This window comes from Cnephaeus nilssonii (genome assembly GCF_951640355.1).
Source record: "Cnephaeus nilssonii genome assembly, chromosome: 6".
NCBI classification, from domain to species: Eukaryota; Metazoa; Chordata; class Mammalia; order Chiroptera; family Vespertilionidae; genus Cnephaeus; species Cnephaeus nilssonii.
The window spans coordinates 100,899,878-100,918,608 of NC_137077.1; the positions used below are offsets into that span (position 1 = coordinate 100,899,878).

The window sequence follows — 18,731 nt, forward strand, 5'->3', positions numbered from 1 at the left end:
CCGGGTCTGTGGGGCTGGGCGACGCGTCCCCTGCAGACCCCGCTGCGATCCGCCATTCGGCCAAGGGACAGCCGGCTCCCGGCGTCCGCGTGGGGCCCAGGGACTGGAGACGGCGAGGAGACCCAGACACCGCTCCCACCCCAGAGGCCAAGATGGAGGCCCCGGGGGCGCACTGGAGCCTGACCCGAGGGTGGACGGGCCGGAGCCGCCGCGGTGTCCTGGGCGCGGGCGCTGTTACCACCCTGCACCACGGCCTCCCGGGCGAGGGGCCGACCGGCAGCGCCGTCCCCGCAGGGAGCGGCCCACCGGCCACGGCTCCTCTTTTGTTCCCAGTCCACCCCGACGTCCGGGCGCACGCCACACCGGATTCCGTCCCCGGACTCCGGTCTCGCCCTAGCGGCGGGTAGAGGGATGACAAGGACGGGGACATGGATGCATGGATGAATGAAGACTCCTCAATTCCACCATTACCCACCACCGCCTGTACATGGACATGTATTGTTACCATTGAACGTTCAACAAGAGGTTGAACAGGAAGTTTATAATGAAGTCAATCATCCTCGAAGGTCTCAGTAAAGACTGGCAGTGAACATTATAGACGCCACTTACAGCAATAGAAACAGATTTATTCATGAATGATGAATTTTAAAAATCAAGTAATTCTCCCACCTAGGGCAAAATGCAATAAATATAAGTCTCCTTATTTAACTTGAAAAATATCCAACATGTATTTCAACCAGCTTTCTCAAAATAGTATCATTGGGGGTGGGGGTTTTGCAAAACTATGAATTCATAGTTGTAATTTGTTCAGTTCTCAATACAATGAAATATCCTTATAAAACTTTATAGTACACAGTTCTGTTTTGCATTGATTTTATTGTTGTTAATCCTCACCCTCGGATATTTTTGTCTACCCAGGCCCCCATCCAGGGGCCAGGTATCTACACTGCAACCCAAGTACCTGCCCTTGACCAGAATGGAGCCAGTGACCCTTCCATTCACGGGGCAGAGGCTCTAACCACTGAACCACACCGCTGGGACATGTAATGACATTCTAGATGGCACTATCTTCATAGCAAATGGTCTATTACAAATGCAGAGCAACATTGTAATAAGTCCATAAAAACTTATACCACCCTTGTAAGTTATGTCATAGACTTAAATGATAGGTTGTGTTCCCACATGAGTTCAAGGAAGCTTTGTACAGCTACAAATTCCCTGGCATTATTGCTGTTTTATAATTAACAACAGGGATAATAATTACAATATATAATTCACATTTGGTATTCCATCATTAAAATCCATTTGTCTATAAAGATATTCAATGGGTTGCCTGTGTAGTATCAAGGACAATATTTTTTAATATATTTTTATTGATTTCAGAGAGGAAGGGATAGAGAAAGAGATAGAAACATCAATGATGAGAGAGAATCATCGATTGGCTGCCTCCTACAAGCCCCACACTGGGGATCAAGCCTATAAGCTCGACATGTGCCTTGACCAGGAATCAAACCATGACCCCCTGGATCACAGGTCGATGCTCAACCACTGAGCAACACCAGCTGGACTCAAGGAGAATTTTAGTTGAGAGTTTAGAACTGGGGGGAAAAATATTTTTTGTATAATAACTTTTTTACACTACACTTAATTTACATTAAAGAACTTTACAAATATATTTTAATTTCCATAATTTCCAAAAGGTAGAAACACCACAAATATACATTAACTGATAAATGTATAAACAATTGTGGTCTATCCATACAATGGAATATTATTCAGCCATAGAAGGAATGAAGTTCTGATATATGCTACAATATGGATGAATCTTGAAGACGTAATGCTACATAAGTAATATAGACCCAAAAGACTATACATTATATGTTTCCATTTATGTGATTGTCCAGACTAGGCAAATCTATAGAGACAGAAAGTAGGTTAGTAGTTGCCTAGTCCTGAAGTACCGGAGAGATACTAGTATCTCAGTTGTGGGAAGTTGTCACTGAGAACTCTGGGGTATAACCCCAAGCTGGGCCCCCATGCAGAGAGCAGCAAAACTTAGAAGGTGCCCACATAACATATGGCTGTGAAAAGCAACAGGATTGCTATCTGCCAGGGAGAGATGGCTATAATTCTGGCACCCTTTTAAAGGAACAATGCACAAAATCTTGTGTGCAGCCACTCACCTTGGGTTCAGGCAGAGAGAGAACTGAGTGGACTGAAGCTGCATGGGCAGAAGCCAGGATTGGGGGCTCTAGAGTTAGAGCTGAGAAGACAGACACCCCAGGTTCCTGTGCTGAGTTATTCCTTCACACTGCAAAGGTCATCTTTTCAGGCAGACCTTTGATATCCAGGCAGTGCTTGCCTGGGGGGAAGACAGTTGACCCACCCTATTGGAAAACCCCTTGGCCCATGCTGTGGAGTTTCTGAGGCCCATTAGGAGACTAAGAATAACAATTAGCGTCCAGGTCAAAGCATTTGTCCCACCCTGTTGGAAAACCTCTCACCCCACCTGTGGATGATTGCCAGAGGCTACTCAAGACTGAATCAAATCAATCTGCAGGCAGAGACGGGTCTTTGGAGGCTTTGAGACTTTACCTGATCTAATTAGTCAGAAACAGCATTTAACACTGTCCTGCACTAGAGACTGGGAGGTGTAGCAGATCTATATATTACATAAAAACCCAAACAAGCAGCCAAAATGGGGAGACAAAAATAAAATAAAATAAAATAAAAGAACAAGAGATTCCTCGAGGAGAGATAAATTAAATGGAGATAAGATATTTATCTGATATAGAGTTAAGAATAATGATGGTGCTCTCTTTCTCGTCAACGAGGCGGCGGAGCAGCCTCCCCAACAGACGCAGAAATGCAGATCTTTGTGAAGACCCTGACTGGCAAGACTATCACCCTTGAGGTTGAGCCCAGTGACACCATTGAGAATGTCAAAGCTAAAATCCAAGACAAGGAGGGCATCCCGCCTGACCAGCAGCGTCTGATTTTTGCCAGCAAACAGCTTGAGGATGGTCGCACTCTCTCAGACTACAACATTCAGAAAGAGTCCACCCTGCACTTGGTGCTTCATCTGAGGGGTGGCATCATCGAACCCTCCCTCCGCCAGCTCTCGCAAAAGTACAACTGCGACAAGATGATCTGCCGCAAGTGTTATGCCCGCCTGCACCCCCGTGCTGTCAACTGCCGCAAGAAGAAGTGTGGCCACACCAACAACCTGCGCCCCAAGAAGAAGGGTAAATAAGGCCCCTCCACCAACTCCTTGGGTTCACAGGGCAGCCTTCTACCTGAATCCTGTGATGCTGGGGCCTCAATAAAGTTTCTCTTTTGTTGACTGGAAAAAAAAAAAGAATAATGATGGTAAAGATGCTCAACAGCATGAGAAAAGGTCAGAAAGTATGAAAAAAGAATTGGAAATTAAAAAAAAAAAAAAAGAATTGGAAATAAAGAATGACATAGAGCCAAATTCGATTTGGCTCAGTGGATAGAGCGTCGGCCTGCGGACTGAAGGGTCCCGGGTTCGATTCCGGTCAAGGGCATGTACCTTGGTTGCGGGCACATCCCCAGTGGGGGGTGTGCAGGAGGCAGCTGATCGATGTTTCTAACTCTCTCTCCCTCTCCCTTCCTCTCTGTAAAAAATCAATAAAATATATTTTTTTGAAAAAAGAATGACATAGAACTAATAAAGAACACATTGGAGGGAATACAGAACAGATTATGGGAAGCTGAGGATCAGATCAATCAATTAGAAGACAGGGTAGAAATCAATCACTCAATCAGATAACCAAAAGGAAAAAACAATTAAAAACAGGAGGATAGCATAGCTGGTGTAGCTAAGGGGTTGTGCACTGACCTATGAACCTGTAGGTAACAGTTCAATTCGCTGTCAGAGCACATGCCCAGGTTGTGGGCTCAATCACAAGTGGGGAGGGCATGCAGGAGGCAGCCAATCAATGATTCTCTCTCATGATTGATGTTTCTCTCTCTCTCTCCCTCTCCCTTCCTCACTGAAATCAATTTAAAAAAGTATTTTTTTAAAAGAACAGGAGGACTGCTTAAGGGAGCTGTGGGAAAACCTGAAACATAACAATATTCCCATAATAGTTGTGATAGAAGGGCAAGAAAAGGAGCAAAAAATAGAGAACGTGTTTGAAGAAATAATGGCAGAAAACTTTCCTAAACTGATGAAGGAATGAGTCACAGAAGTTCAGGAGGCACAGACATTCCCAAGCAAGAAGAACCCAACAGGCCCAAGCCCAGACACATCATAATTAAAATGCCAAAAATTAAAGACAAAGAGAGAATCTTAACCTTTTGCACTCGGATGTCGAGTGTGACTCGACACGGTTAGCATCAGTAGCAGCTCTTTTTATACTCTTTGAATGTATCAATAATTTGAAATATAAAAAAATCCAAATAAATAAGTTTGTATGAAAAGAAACTCCAGTTTTTTATTCTCTGCTGCGCTTTGTAAAATCTGGGGTATTTAAAAAATTAAATCCCGAGTAGAATAAAGGAATCAAGAAAAAAGCAAGCGAGTGCAAAGGGTTAATATTTGACACAGGAGACAAGAACATATAATGGACAGAGAGTCTCTTCAATAAATGGTGTTGGGGAAAATTGGACAGATACATGCAAAAAAATAAAACTAGACCACCAAATTACTCCGTACACAAGAAAAACTCAAGATAGATAAAAGAGTTAAATGTGAGTTGGGAAACCATAAAAACCCTAGACAAAACCATGGGCAGTAAAATCTCAGACATCTCTCATAGCAACTTGCTTACAGATACTTCTCCTAGGGCAAAGGAAACTAAGGAGAAAATAAACAAATGGGACTGCACCCAAATAAAAAGCTTCTGCACAGCAAAAGAAACCATCAACAAAACGAAGAGGAATCCCACTGTATAGGAGAACATATGTGGCAGTGATACATCTGACAAAGGGTTAATATCCAAAATATATAGGTACTCATACAACTTAACAAAAGGAAGACAAAAATCCATTTTTTAAATGGGCAAAATACCTAAACAGACACTTCTCCACACTGGGCATATAGATGGCAAAAAGACATGAAAAAAACGCTCAAAGTCACTGATCATCAGAGATGCCAATTAAAATGACAATGAGGTATCATCTCACATCTGTCAGAATGGCTACTATCAACAAATCAATAAATGACAAGTGCTAGTGAGGATGTGGGGAAAAGGGAATCCTTGTCACTGCTGGTGGGAATGCAGACTGGTGCACCCATTATGGAAACAGTATGGAGTTTCCTCAGAAAACTAAATATGGAACTGACATTTGACCCAGTGATCCCACTTCTAGGAATATATTATAAGAATCCCACTGAAACCGGTTTGGCTCAGTGGATAGAGCGTCAGTCTTCGGACTGAAGGGTCCCAGGTTCGATTCTGGTCAAGGGCATGTACCGTGGTTGTGGGCACATCCCCAGTAGGAGGTGTGCAGGAGGCAGCTGATCGATGTTTCTAACTCTCTAACCCTCTCCCTTCCTCTCTGTGAAAAATCAATAAAATATTTTTTTTAAAAGAAAGAAACCCAAACACCAATCAGAAAGAATGTATGCATCCCTATGTTCATAACAGCACAATTTACAATAGCTAAGATCTGGAAACAGCCCAAGTGCCCATCAGTAGACTAGTGGATAAAAAAAAAAGCTGTGATACATTTATATCATGGAATACTATGCAGCAGTAAAAAACAAGGATCTCTTACCCTTTGATACAGCATGGAGTGACTTGGAGAGTATTATGCTAAGTGATATAAGCCAGCCAGAGAAAGACAAGTATCACATGACCTCACTCATATGTGGAAACTAATTAACAAAATAAGCTGATGAACAAAATTGATCCAGAGAAAAAGAAGCATAGAATAGACTGCAGAATCTCAGAGGGAAGGTGGCAGAGGGTGGGTGAGAAGTGATCAACCAAAGAATTTGTATGCATATATGCATAACCCATGGACACAGACAATAGGGTGGTGAAGGCCTGGGGCAAGCATGTCAAACTCCAAGGTTGACTCCCAGGTCCAAGGTTGACTCCCAGGTCCCGAGGGCATACAACTCCCAGCCAAGTCAGAATGTCCTTTCCTTAACCAACACAAGGCAATCATGGTTAACAGAGCATGATCAATACTTTCCATAACGATAGCCAGTTCCCAATATTCCTTTCTTACCTCTAACACTAGGAGAATAGAAGTCCAGATAAAAGAATTGTTGCCTCAACCGATTTGGCTCAGTGGATAGAGCATTGGCCTACAGAATAAAAGATCCTGGGTTAGATTCCAGACAAGGGCACATGCCGGAGTTCCAGGCTCTACCCCAGTAGGGGGCGTGCAGGAGGTAGCCAATCAATGATTCTCTCTCATCATTGATGTTTCTATCTCTCTCTCCGTCTCCTTTCCTCTCTGAAATCAATAAAAAATACATTTTAAAAAATAATTGTTTAGTCCTGGCCTGTGTTGGTCAGTGGTTAGAGTGTCACCCATTGCACCAGAGGATCTCGTTTCAATTCCGGGACAAGGGCAGTTACCCTGGGTTGCAGATTCCATCCTCATTCCAGTAGGGTCACATATGGGAGGCAACCAATCAATGTGACACTCTCACATGAATCTCTCTCTCTCTCTCTCTCTCTCTCTCTATCCTCTCTCTCTCTCTCTTCTACTACCTCCCTCCCTTCCACTAAAAATCAGTGGAAAAAATACCTTGGGTGAGAATATTTTTTTAAAAAGTATGGTTTGGGGCAGGAAATTGGAGAGCTAAGGTAGACTAACATGTTAACTTTTACCATTAAAGAGAAAAAAGGCAAACACTGGGCAGGGAGTTCAGTTCATTAGGGCATTAACCCAGCACACCAAGGGTTCCATCCAGGGTCAGGGCACATATAAGAATCAGCCAATGAATGCATAAATAAGTGAAACAACAAATCAATGTTTCTCTCTATCTCTATCTCTATCTCTATCTCTATCTCTATCTCTATCTCTTTCTCCCTTCCACTCTCTCTCTAAAAATCAATTTTAAAAATTTACTAAATAAAGAAAAAAAGACAATATTTTAATAATTGAAGCACTGAGGACATTTTTATGTGGAAGAAGGAAGTTGTTCTTTGTTCAATGTGAATAATAACTCATAATCCTCTTACCAACATGTAAAGTAGTTAATATTACTGTAACACTTTTACAGATGAGGAAACTGAGGCAAAGAAAGGATAAGAAACTTATCCAAGACATCTATGGAGAGAAACCAAGATGGCAGCATAGGTAAACACCTGAACTTGCTCCTCGCACAACCACCTCAAAACTACAGCTAAAAGACAAAACTGATATCATCCAGACCCATGGGAAGGCTGGCTGAGTGGAAATTATACAACTAGAAGGAAAGAGAAAAGCTCACTGAGACTCGGAGGAGGTGCGGATGTGCGGAAGTGAAGTGTGGAGGTACGGAGGTGCATGCAGAAAGGGGCGGGAAACTGAGTAAGCTGTAGCAAAATTACAGTTATGAAGTAGCAACGAAAATAATTTTATGGTTGGGGGTCACCACAACATGAGGAACTGTATCACAGGGTCGCGGCATTAGAACGGTTGAGAACCACTGCATTAAACCAATCAAAGTACAATATGCTGATGATATGCTAAGACCACTCAACCACTTGCGATGATGTGCACTGACCACCAGGGGGCAGACACTCCAACCAGTAGGTTAGCTTGCTGCTTGGGTCCAGTCAATTGGGACTGAGCGAGATGGGCAAGACACGTCCTGGAGTCCTCCCACAGTCCCTCCCTTGCTGGCCAACCTCCCACATCCCTCCCCTACCCCGATCATGCACTGGTGGGGTCCCTCGACCTGGCCTGCACCCTCTCGCAATCTGGGACCCCTGGGGAGATGTCAGCGAGCTCGTTTAAGCCCAATTCTGCAGGCTAGGCCAAGGGGGCCCACTGGTGCACGAATTCATGCACTGGGCCTCTAGTTTATAATAAATATTTAAGTCTAAACATATCATTCTTTTTAAAAATAAATCTTTATTGTTGAAAGTATTACATATGTCCCTTTTTCCCTCCATTTCCCTCTCCTTCCCTCCACTGCCAAGCTTTCCCCACTGTATTGTCTGTGTCTCTGGGTTATGCATATACACATATGAGTTCATTGGTTGATCTCTCCACCCTTCCATCCTCCTCTGCCTTCCCTCTGAGGTTTGGCAGTCTGTAAACATATCATCCTATCTAATAAAGAGGGACTATGCTAATTGACTGTCATGCCTTCACAAAGATGGTGGCGCCCACAGCCACAAGATGGCAGCATCCAGTCCCCTCAGCCTCACTGGGGTGGCAGGCACACAGCACAGTTGGGCCCGCCCCCAGGCAGGTCCGGCCGCTCCTCACACCTGCCTCCGGAGCCCCCCAGTCCCCTCAGCCCCCCAGCCGCCCAGGGCCGGCCCGAGGTGCAGGCAAGCCTCAGATGGCGGCTGCCCAGCTGCCCAGGGCCGCCCGAGGCTCATGTAACCAGGGCCGGCCGAGGCTTGTGCTCCCGGCAGTGGCAGCAGCAGAGATGTGATGGGGACATCGCCTTTCCCTGATGACTGGGTCACCTTCTGCCCCTGAGGGCTCCCGGACTGTGAGAGGGGGCAGGCCGGGCTGAGGGACCCCCCATCCAGTGCATGAATTTTCATGCACCGGGCCTGTAGTTCTTATATACTTTAAAACACTGTATAAAGGAATACATTATAGAGAATTGGCTTATAAACTTTTTTTGACCATGACAATCACTAGGATAGATATTATACACAAAGACCCAGTATAAACCTAACTATATACATAACTACATAATTGAAATAAAAGTTACATTAGAAAATTACTGCCTTTGCTACCTTAGGTAGATTTTATATTTTATGTTCTACTCTATTTAAATATAGTCTGGCCCTAACCGGTTTGGCTCAGTGGATAGAGCCTTGGCCTGCGGACTGAAGGGTCCCAGGTTCGATTCTGGTCAAGGGCATGTACCTTGGTTGCGAGCACATCCCTAATAGGGGATGTGCAGGAGGCAGCTGATTGATGGTTCTCTCTCATCGATGTTTCTAAATCTCTCTCCCTCTCCCTTCCTCTTTGTAAAAAATCAATAAAATATATTAAATAAATAAATAAATAAAGTCTGTACTGTTTTCTTCCATTTTGTTGTTGTTTTGGTTTTGAGGGTTGTGTGTGTGTGTGTGTGTGTGTGTGTGTGTGTGTGTGTGTTTACTGAATTTCAGAGAGAGACAAAGAAAGAGAGAGAGAGAGAGAAGCATCAACATGAGAGCAACACATTGATGGCTACCTCCTGCATGTCCCTCACTGGGGATCAAGCCTGCAACCTGGGCATGTGCCCTGACCCAGAATCGAACCAGCAACCCTTCAGTGCATGGGATGATGCCCAACCAACTTAGCTACACCAACCAGGGCTGTTGTTGTTTTCAATAAACAGTGGTTCTAACCCACCAAATTGATTTCTTAGCTTACAAACTATGATTTGGAAAAACACAAATCTAGAGAAAACAAATCATGGATAAATTCAAGTTCTAAAACAAATAAAGACACACAATGACTTCAGAAGCTGAGAGTGACCCAGAATGAACTATTAATAGAAAAACTCAATTTAAAAAATAGAGATTTAAGTTGCCATCCTTCCTAAAATACATTAAATACTTATTCCTTCTTAACCCTTTGAACTCGCTTGCTTTTTTCTCGATTCCTTTATTCTAATGCTAACCGTGTTGAGTCACACTCGACATCCAAGTGCAAAAGGTTAATAGTATATATTACACTTTATGAAACTGAACTGCAGCTGATTAACAATCCCTGGAAAAGCAATGTGAGGATTTGGAAGAGAAAGCAGAATTGATCTTGATCCTGATTCCACCATTTGTTAGCTTTGTGACCCTAGACCTTGTTGAGCCTCAGTTTCTTCTTCAATGAAATGAGTGAATTATACATAATATGCCCTTGATGGAAAATCCTTCTCTTTCCTTATAGTCTTCTCATCTCTGGGATCCCAATGCCTCCAAATAACCCATTCTCACTTTTCCAGCTTATTATGAACACTAGTGAACCGGTGCACAAAATTCGTGCACATTAAAAGGAGATTAATTAGAGGAAATAATTTAATATTGCTATTTGCCCTTTCTCTATAATAGAAGTGTCAGAGATGAAAGAAAATTAGTAAAATGTATATGAAAACCTTCCTCCTGTCAGAGTCTGGGGCTCACCCAGAGTCAAGTCCCCGCCCACCCACATGCACCTCAAAATCACGTGAGACCCAGACCCTGCTAGCCGCCCCCCATTGGGCTAAATCCAGACCCGGCCAGTCCCACCCTTGTCAAACCCCACCGGGCAGGGGGCATAGCCTCAGGTCCCCCGGCCTGGCGCCAGGATGGGGGATGTGGCCTGAGGTCCCCCGTCAAGCCCCGCTGGGCAGGGCCCAGGCCTGAGATCCCCTGACCCAGCACTGGGGGTGCACCTTGAGGTCCCCCGTCAAGCCCCACTGGGTGGGGGGCATGGCCTGAGGTCCCCTGTCAAGCCCAGCCAGGCAGGGGGGCACAACCTCAGGTCCTCTGGCCCAGTGCTGGGGCAGGGGTGCAGTCTGAGGTCCCCCGGCCTGGTGCCAGAGTGGGGGGCTCGGCCTGAAGTCCCCTGTCAAGCCCCACCTGGTGGGGTCATGGCCTGAGGTCCCCTGGCTTGGCACTGGGGCGGGGGGAGCTGCCTGAGGTCCCCTAGCCCAACACCAGGATGGGAAGTGCACCGTGAGGTCCCCCGTCAAACCCCACCGGTGGGGGGCATGGCCTCAGGTCCCCTGGCCTGGCACTGGGGCGGGGGGTACAGCCTGAGGTCCCCAGTCAAGCCCCACGGGGGCAGGGGAGGGCATAGCCTCAGGTCCCTGCTGATTGCTCCTTAAGGATCCTTATGGGAACTTGGCCTCAGCTATGGGTGCAGCCATCTTTGTGATAGAGTGATGGTTAATTACCATATTCCCTCTTTATTAGATAGGATTCCCTTCCTCTCATTTCCTGTAAGAAATCAAAGTTCAAGGAGTTATTAAGCTGGATAGATGGAAAAGTTTTGCTTTGTTTTGTTTTCTTTTATAAGATAAAGTTTATTTAGAAAGTTACAGAGGTAATAAAAGTGAACCATCTTGGCTGCGTAGGCTCAGGAAACAAGTTACAGAAGAAAAAGAAGGGCCCTTTGGAGCTTAGGAGAGAGAAAGGCAAAGGTAAGGAGCCTGGGGGAAAGTTGTGTTTTGGTCTGTATTTTTTAAAATGTGTTGTTATTGATTTCAGAGAGGAAAGGAGATGGAGAGAGAGATAGAAACATCAATCATGAGAGAGAATCATTGATAAGCTGCCTGCTGCATGCCCTCTACTGGGGATTGAACCCACAACCTGGGCATGTGCCCTGTCTGGGAATCGAACCGTGATCTCCTGGTTCATGGGGTGACGCTCAACCACTGAGTCACACTAGCCAGTTTTGTTGTTTTCTGTCTGTTTGTGTCTTTTTTAATCCTCACCTGAAGATGTGTTTGCTGATTTTAGAGAGAGAGCAAGGGAAAGGGAAAGGGAAAGACAGGGAAAGAGATAGAGAGTGAGAGCAAGAACGAGAGAGAGAGAGAGAGAAGAGAAGAGAAGAGAAGAGAAGAGAAGAGAAGAGAAGAGAAGAGAAGAGAAGAGAAGAGAAGAGAAGAGAAGAGGAGAGGAGAGGAGAGGAAGAGAAACATCAATGTGTGAGAAAAACATGGATCAGTTGCCTCCCAGAGATCCAACCCAAAACCTAGGTATGAGCACAACATTTTTGGTTTTTGGTACACAGGAAAACACATTAATCAACTAAACCAACCGGCGGGGGCAAGATAGAAAAGTTTTACCAACTAATGCTTCATGGTGGTAACAAAATTAGTTATTGTTATTCAAGAGTGTGGAATGTTTATTAAGATCTTTGCTCCATCATTCCAAAAATATTTGGAATGCCAGATACTACAATAAGTGCTATGGATATAACAGTGAAAAAAACAGATGTGATCCCTACCATCATGGAAGGTGTAGTCTAGACTAGACTAGAAAGCCAACAAACAGGGTATCAACAAAATGCATGAAATGATTACAGTTGAGTGCAAGGAAGGAAATAAGGAAGGGTAGAGCTTCCTTATCCTATATAATAAAGAGGTAATATGCAAATTGACCATCACACAAGATGTCTTCCCCCATGTGGTCACAAGATGGCCGCCACAAGATGGCCAGCATGGGAGGGCAGTCGTGGGCGATCAGGCCAGCAGTGGAGAGCAGTTAGGGGTGACCAGACCAGCAGGGGAGGGCAGTTGGGGGCAACCAGGCCTTCATGGTAGGGCAGTTGGGGGCAACTGGGCCGGAAGGGGAGGGAGGGCAGTTGGGGGGGACCAGGCCTGAAGGGGAGGGCAGTTGGGGGTGACCAGGCTGGCAGGGGAGTGCAGTTGGGGGTGACCGGGCGGGCAGGGGAGAGCAGTTGGGGGCAACTAGCCCAGCATGGGAGGGCAGATGGGGGCGACCAGGCCAGCAGGGGAGGGCAGTTGGGGGTGATCCGGCCAGCAGGGGAGGGCAGTTGGGGGCAATCAGCTGGCAGGGAAGCAGTTAGGTATCGATCAGGCTGACAGGGGAGTGGTTAGGGTATGATCAGGCTGGCAGGCAGAAGTGGTTAGGGGCAATAAAGCAGGCAGGCAGGCAGGCAGGCCAGCCGTTAGAAGCCAGCATTCCCGGATTTTGAGAGGGATGTTCGACTGCCAGTTTAGGCCTGATCCCACAGGGGAATGGACATGCCCCGAGGGGTCTGAGATTGGAGAGGGTGCAGGCTAGGCTGAGGGACAACATCCCCCCCCCCCCCCCCCGCCCCAGTAGAAAATAACAATGGAGACCTATACTAAAGATCATGGAAGACCGTTCTGAGGAAGTAACATTTAAAATAAGATCTGACTAAGTAGAGCCCATTAGAGTAACAGGGGAGTATTATTATAGACAGCAGAAAAGGCAAGAATTCAACTTGTCCTGGGAATTGGAAGATGAATAAGGTAGAGTGCACTACTCAAGGAAAGAGTGACATCAGATGGAAGTGAAGAGCTAGACAAGAGTAGGTGCAAGTGGGGCCTTGTAGGCCATGCTAAGAAACTTGAATTTTATTCTAGTGCATAGAGAAACCATAAATAGGATTTGAAGTGAAATAGTCATAAAATATGATGTAGATTTAAAGCAGATAAGGCTGGCCACTTGTGGAGAATGGCTGGGAGGTAACAAGAGTTGATCTTAAAATGCAAGCCAGGTATTTCTTCAATAAAATACTTATTTGGGTCTGGCCAGCATGGCTCAGTGGGTGCATGTTAATCTATGAACCAGGAGGTTAAGGCTCAATTCCTGGTAGGACACATGCCCGGGTTGCAGGCTCGATCCCCAGTGGAGGGTATGCAGGAGACAGCTGATCAATGATTCTCTCTCATCATTGATGTTTCCCCTTTTCTCTTCCTCTCCCTTCTTCTGTGAAATCAATAAAAACCTATTTTTTAAAAAAGGAGTTCTTTTATACAGGGGATGAGGAAGTTGGGGGTGAGGTAGGGGGACTTCTCTAACACAGCGTTCTTCAAGGGGGCTTTCCTGACCCACAGCGGACCAGGAGCTCCTTATGCAGGCCCTCCTAAATTTTCTTGGGTAAATTCTGTCATTAATTTTGACACAAGAGTAAAATTAGAGAAGCTGTTGAGTAGTTTAAGCCAGAATTGATGTTGGTAAACTCAGCAATGGATGTAGGAGAAGTAAATATATTGGATTTAACAATGAAAGGAAGCGGGTCACAAAATGCATAAGGAAAGTCTTGTCTAAAATTAACAAGCTAGCTTAAAATTTAGACAAAAAACTTTCTGATATTAAAATTATTAACAAACCTGATGAGCTTTGTTCAATAATAAATGAGAAGATTCACAGAAAATAGAGGCTATCTATCAAGAAGGAAAGCTGATAGGCAACATCCTAAATAGAACAACAAATTAATCCTAATGTGAATGGATTAGGTTATTGACAGAAATGCAGTTTAAAAATTGTTAAGTAGCCCGGCCAGCATGGTTCAGTGGTTGAGCGTTTACCTATGAACCAGGAGGTCACAGTTCAATTCCTGGTCAGGGCACATGCCCGAGTTGCAGGGCTTGATCCCCACTGTGGGGCATGCAGGAAGCAGCCGATCAATGATTCTCTCTCATGATTGATGTTTCTATCTCTCTCTCCCTCTCTCTCTGAAATCAATCTAATATAATAAAGAGGGAATATGCAAATTGACTGTCATGCCACAACAAAGATGGCAGCGCCCACAACGAAGGTGGGGGGATGTTTCCCTAACACCTTGGTCGGCAAACTACAGCTCGCGGCCACATGCGGCTCTTTGGCCCCTTGAGTGTGGCTCTTCCACAAAATACCATGGCCTGGGCGAGTCTATTTTGAAGAAGTGGCGTTAGAAGAAGTTTAAGTTTAAAAAATTTGGCTCTCAAAAGAAATTTCAGTCATTGTCCTGTTGATGTTTGGCCCTGCTGACTAATGAGTTTGCCGACCACTGCCCTAACACAAGATGGCTGCTCTCACAGTGGAGGCCGAGTTCCCAGGGGACCTCAGGCCGCACCCCCGCCCCGGACCAGGCCAGGGGACCTAATGCTGCTCCCCTGCTCAGCAGGGCTTGATGGGAGACCTCAGGTCTCACCCTCCACCCAGGTGCTGGGCCTGGGGCCCTGAGGCCGCACCCCCCACCATGGCACTGGGCCGGGGCCCTGAGGCTGTGCCCCCCACCTGGTGGGGCTTGATGGGAGACCTAAGGCTGTGCCCCCCACCCGGTGGGGCTTGATGGGAGACATAAGGCTGTGCCCCCCACCTGGTGGGGCTTGACAGGGGACCTGAGGCTGCATCCCCTGCCCAGTGGGGCTTAACAGGGGTGGGGCTGGCTGGGTCTGGATCTCGCCCAAGGGGGTGGGGCCTGCTGGGTCTGGGTCTCCTGCAATTTTGAGGTGCGCATGGGTGGGCGGGGACTTGACTATGGGTCCCAAGGCGCACCCCAGACTCTGACAGGAGGAAGATTTTCATATACATTTTACTAATTTTCTTTCATCTCTGACATTTCTATTAGAGAGAAAGGGCAAATAGCAATATTAAAATATTTCCTCTAATTAATTTCCTTTTAATGTGCACTGAGCCACTAGTAAAAATATATTTTTAAAAGATTAAAAAATAAAAATTGGTAAATAAAACATTATTGAGCGTTTTACTTCTTAATGCTTTTTACTCTCCCCCCACACACACACACTTAGAAAAACAGCTGGTAGGAATACATTAATTTTAATCTTCTAAATACAAGTAAATAACTGTTGATTGTTTGTAACTAATTTCATATCTAAATTCTGTTTTTAAATTTAATTATTTTCATAAAATTCCATGGTAGTTTTTTACAACATTGAAAAGGAAAGCGGGGGGGGGGGTGCTTGCAACCTAGTTCAGTGTCTGGTTAAAACTGTAGTCTTACTTCCCCATTGGGCAGAGCTGCAGAGCCTAACCCCAGGGCCCGCCACAGCTGACTTGGGCGGAGCTGCGGGGACCCTGAGGGGCCCACCACAGGAGGAGATATATAGGTCAGAGCCTCCCCACAAGTTCAGTTCAGGCTTTGGACTGGAATTCCCCTGCACTAGCAGATCTGCGAAATAAAGATTAAACTTTCCTCCCTCAGAGTGCTGGCTGATTGTTCTCCCGAGCATTCTGCCACAACATTAGTGAATAACCTCTGTGATTCTTTTATTTTGTTCTTGTTTTATGTGATTTTCAGTTAATTTTTTTAAAATTGCAAGATATGTACTTGGAAGGAGAGGTGATTGCCTTGAAAAAGGAGAGAAGAGAAAGACAATTCACTGTGAAAGTAAGTCTTCCTCACCACATTCCTCCAGCCTTCCACTCAGCCTCCCAGAGGCAACCAGTTACCAATTTCTTGTAACTCTTTACAGAAACATTTTCTCATGTACAAGTATATATTTTTCTGCAACTTGATTTTTTTTTTCATTCAACAGTATGTCTAAAAGCTGAAGCTGAGTCCACATCAATAAGCAGAGATATACCCCATTCTTTTTCAAGACTAAATAATATCAATTGTACTGTGGACAAAAAAGGGGGCTACATACTAGACAAGCTTAGAGGAGGCCAAAACCACAGACCAAAATTTCCACACAGGGATGGACTGAATGTAAACATTCCTAACTAAAAGTGAGCCATGGTGGGAAGACATGTCCTAAACCTGTAGCTTCCTTGTCAAAGGCCAGTCTTTAACTTTGAAATTGTCTATTGTCTTTGTGCATCTAAAATAACATACCTTTGAAATATCAGAGTAATTTATTTTCCAGACCCCTCCAAAGGCCAATCACAGGCACCAGAGCACAAAACCACATTGTTATCTTGTTCCCTGCATACCATCTCTATGTGCTACAAATGTTAACTATCAGTGTAAAGAAAGTACATGTCTGTTTGTTTAATTTTTATCCAATCTCTGGGATTTCCCCACTTTGCTTTCTCCTGCCCCCCTAATCTACCAGCATTGAATTTCATGTAATCCTTCTTATATCTCCTCCGTAGATTCTTTTTTTTTAATAAATATTTATTGTTCAGATTATTACAATTGTTTCTCCCCCCCCCCCCCCGATATCTCCCCTCTACCCGGTTCCCACCCCCCCCTCTGCCCTTCCCTCCCCACCCCGCTGTCCTTATCCATAGGTGTATGATTTTTGTCCAGTCTCTTCCCGTACACCCCTCACAGACACCCCTTTCCCCCTGAGAATTATCAATCCACTCCCATTCTATTATGTTCATCAGTTTATTCTGTTCCTCAGATTTTTAATACACTTGACTTTTAGATTCACTTGTTGATAGGTATGTATTTGTTGTTCATAATTTTTATCTTTACTTTTTTCTTCTTTTTCCTCTTTTTAAAGAATACCTTTCAGCATTTCATATAAAACTGGTTTGGTGGTGATGAACTTCTTTAGCTTTTTCTTACCTGTGAAGCTCTTTAGCTGACCTTCAATTCTGAATGATAGCTTTGCTGGGTAGAGTAGTCTTGGTTGTAGGTTCTTGCTGTTCATCACTTTGAATATTTCTTGCCACTCCTGTCTGGCCTGCATAGTTTCCGTTGAGAAATCAGCTGATAATCGTATAGGTGCTCCCTTGTAGGTAACTAACTGTTTTTCTCTTGCTGCTTGTAAGATTATCTCTTTGTCTTTTGCCCTTGGCATTTTAATTATGATGTGTCTTGGTGTGGTCCTTTTTGGATTCCTTTTATTTGGGGTTCTGTGCGTTTCCTGGACTTGTAAGTCTATTTCTTTCACCAGGTGGGGGAAGTTTTCAGTCATTATTTCTTCAAATAGGTTTCAGCGCCTTGCTCTCTCTCTTCTTCTGGCACCCCCATAATTCTGATGTTGGTACGCTTGAAGTTGTCCCAGAGGCTTCTTACACTATCTTCTACTTTCTGAATTCTCTTCTCTTCTTGCTTATCTGGAGGAGTGTCCTTGCCTCTTTGTATTCCAAATCTTTGACTTGATTCTTACGTTCCTCTAGTCTGCTGTTGGGTCTCTGTATAATATTTTTTTTATTTCAGTCAGTGTATGTTTAATTTCTAGTTGGTCCTTTTTCATATCCTCGAGGGTTTCATTAAATTTATCAGCCTTTTCCATGAAATTCTTGAAAAACCTTATAACCGTGGTTTTGAACTCTATGTCCATTCGTTTGTTCTCCTCCATTTCTTTCGTTTGAGATCTGTTTCCTTGCCTCCTCATTTTTGCTGCTTCCCTGAGTTGGTAGGGTAGCTTTGTGTACTAGGTGTCCTATTGGTTCCACGGGTCAGCCTCCCAGTTACCTGAGGTGGACGCTCTTGGTGCACCCCTTTGTGGACTGTGTGTACAGCCTTGTTGTAGTTAAGTCTTGATTGTTGTTGGTGTCACTGGGAGGAATTGACCTCCAGGCCAATTGGCTGTGAGGACCCGCTGTGTCTATAAAGGAAGAATTGCTATGCTGGAGACATGTTTATGGGGTGGGACTTGTTCCAGTAGGGCTTTGGCGCTCACTGAGTCTGCCTCTTGAATGTGTCCCTTATGAGAGTGGTTGAAATCTGGTGACGTTTCACACCGACCACTAGATACCCTAGTTTCTGGATCTCCAATGGGGTGCAGGTCAGCTACTATCTGAGGCCACCCAGCAGGAGCTACAGCAGGAACTACAGTTTTCTCCTTTTTGCTTGGGCTTTGGCGATTTTGGAGCAGTCTGACTGGAGCTGTAGTTAATTTTGGTTAAGCTGCCACAGAACAGGCCATTTATATGCAAAAGCTGCTGTGTGGAGCCTGGGCGGGTTTGTAGAATGTGCGGGGCAGGGTCTCAGGGTGGGATGGGTTCTCAGGGTGGGGCGGGGTCTCGGGGCATGGCAAACAGCGATGGCTGCCCTCAGCAGTCTCTGCCTTTCCGTGTTTCCAAGTCCCGTGTCCCGTGCTCCAGCGCAGTAAACAATGATTGCTGGGCGCACCTCTGCAAGAAAGTCACTCTCACTTTCCAACCTGATGGCCGAGAGTCCAGCTTCTCCCCGTAGGTGTCTGGGTCCCCCGCGTGTCCCCAGAAACTGGATTTCAGAGTGATTGGGAGCTTATCTCCCTTCGGGTT

General features: G+C 45.1%; 1 protein-coding gene across 1 annotated transcript; it reads left to right on the forward strand.

The window, feature by feature from the left end:
• Positions 1 to 2,816: 2,816 nt before the first annotated feature.
• LOC307101843 (ubiquitin-ribosomal protein eL40 fusion protein-like) lies at positions 2,817 to 3,349 on the forward strand. The gene has a single exon (XM_079775293.1). The coding sequence runs from the start codon at positions 2,867 to 2,869 to the stop codon at positions 3,251 to 3,253; it is 387 nt and encodes a 128-aa protein (XP_079631419.1). The 5' UTR covers positions 2,817 to 2,866; the 3' UTR covers positions 3,254 to 3,349.
• The last annotated feature ends 15,382 nt before the right edge of the window (positions 3,350 to 18,731 follow it).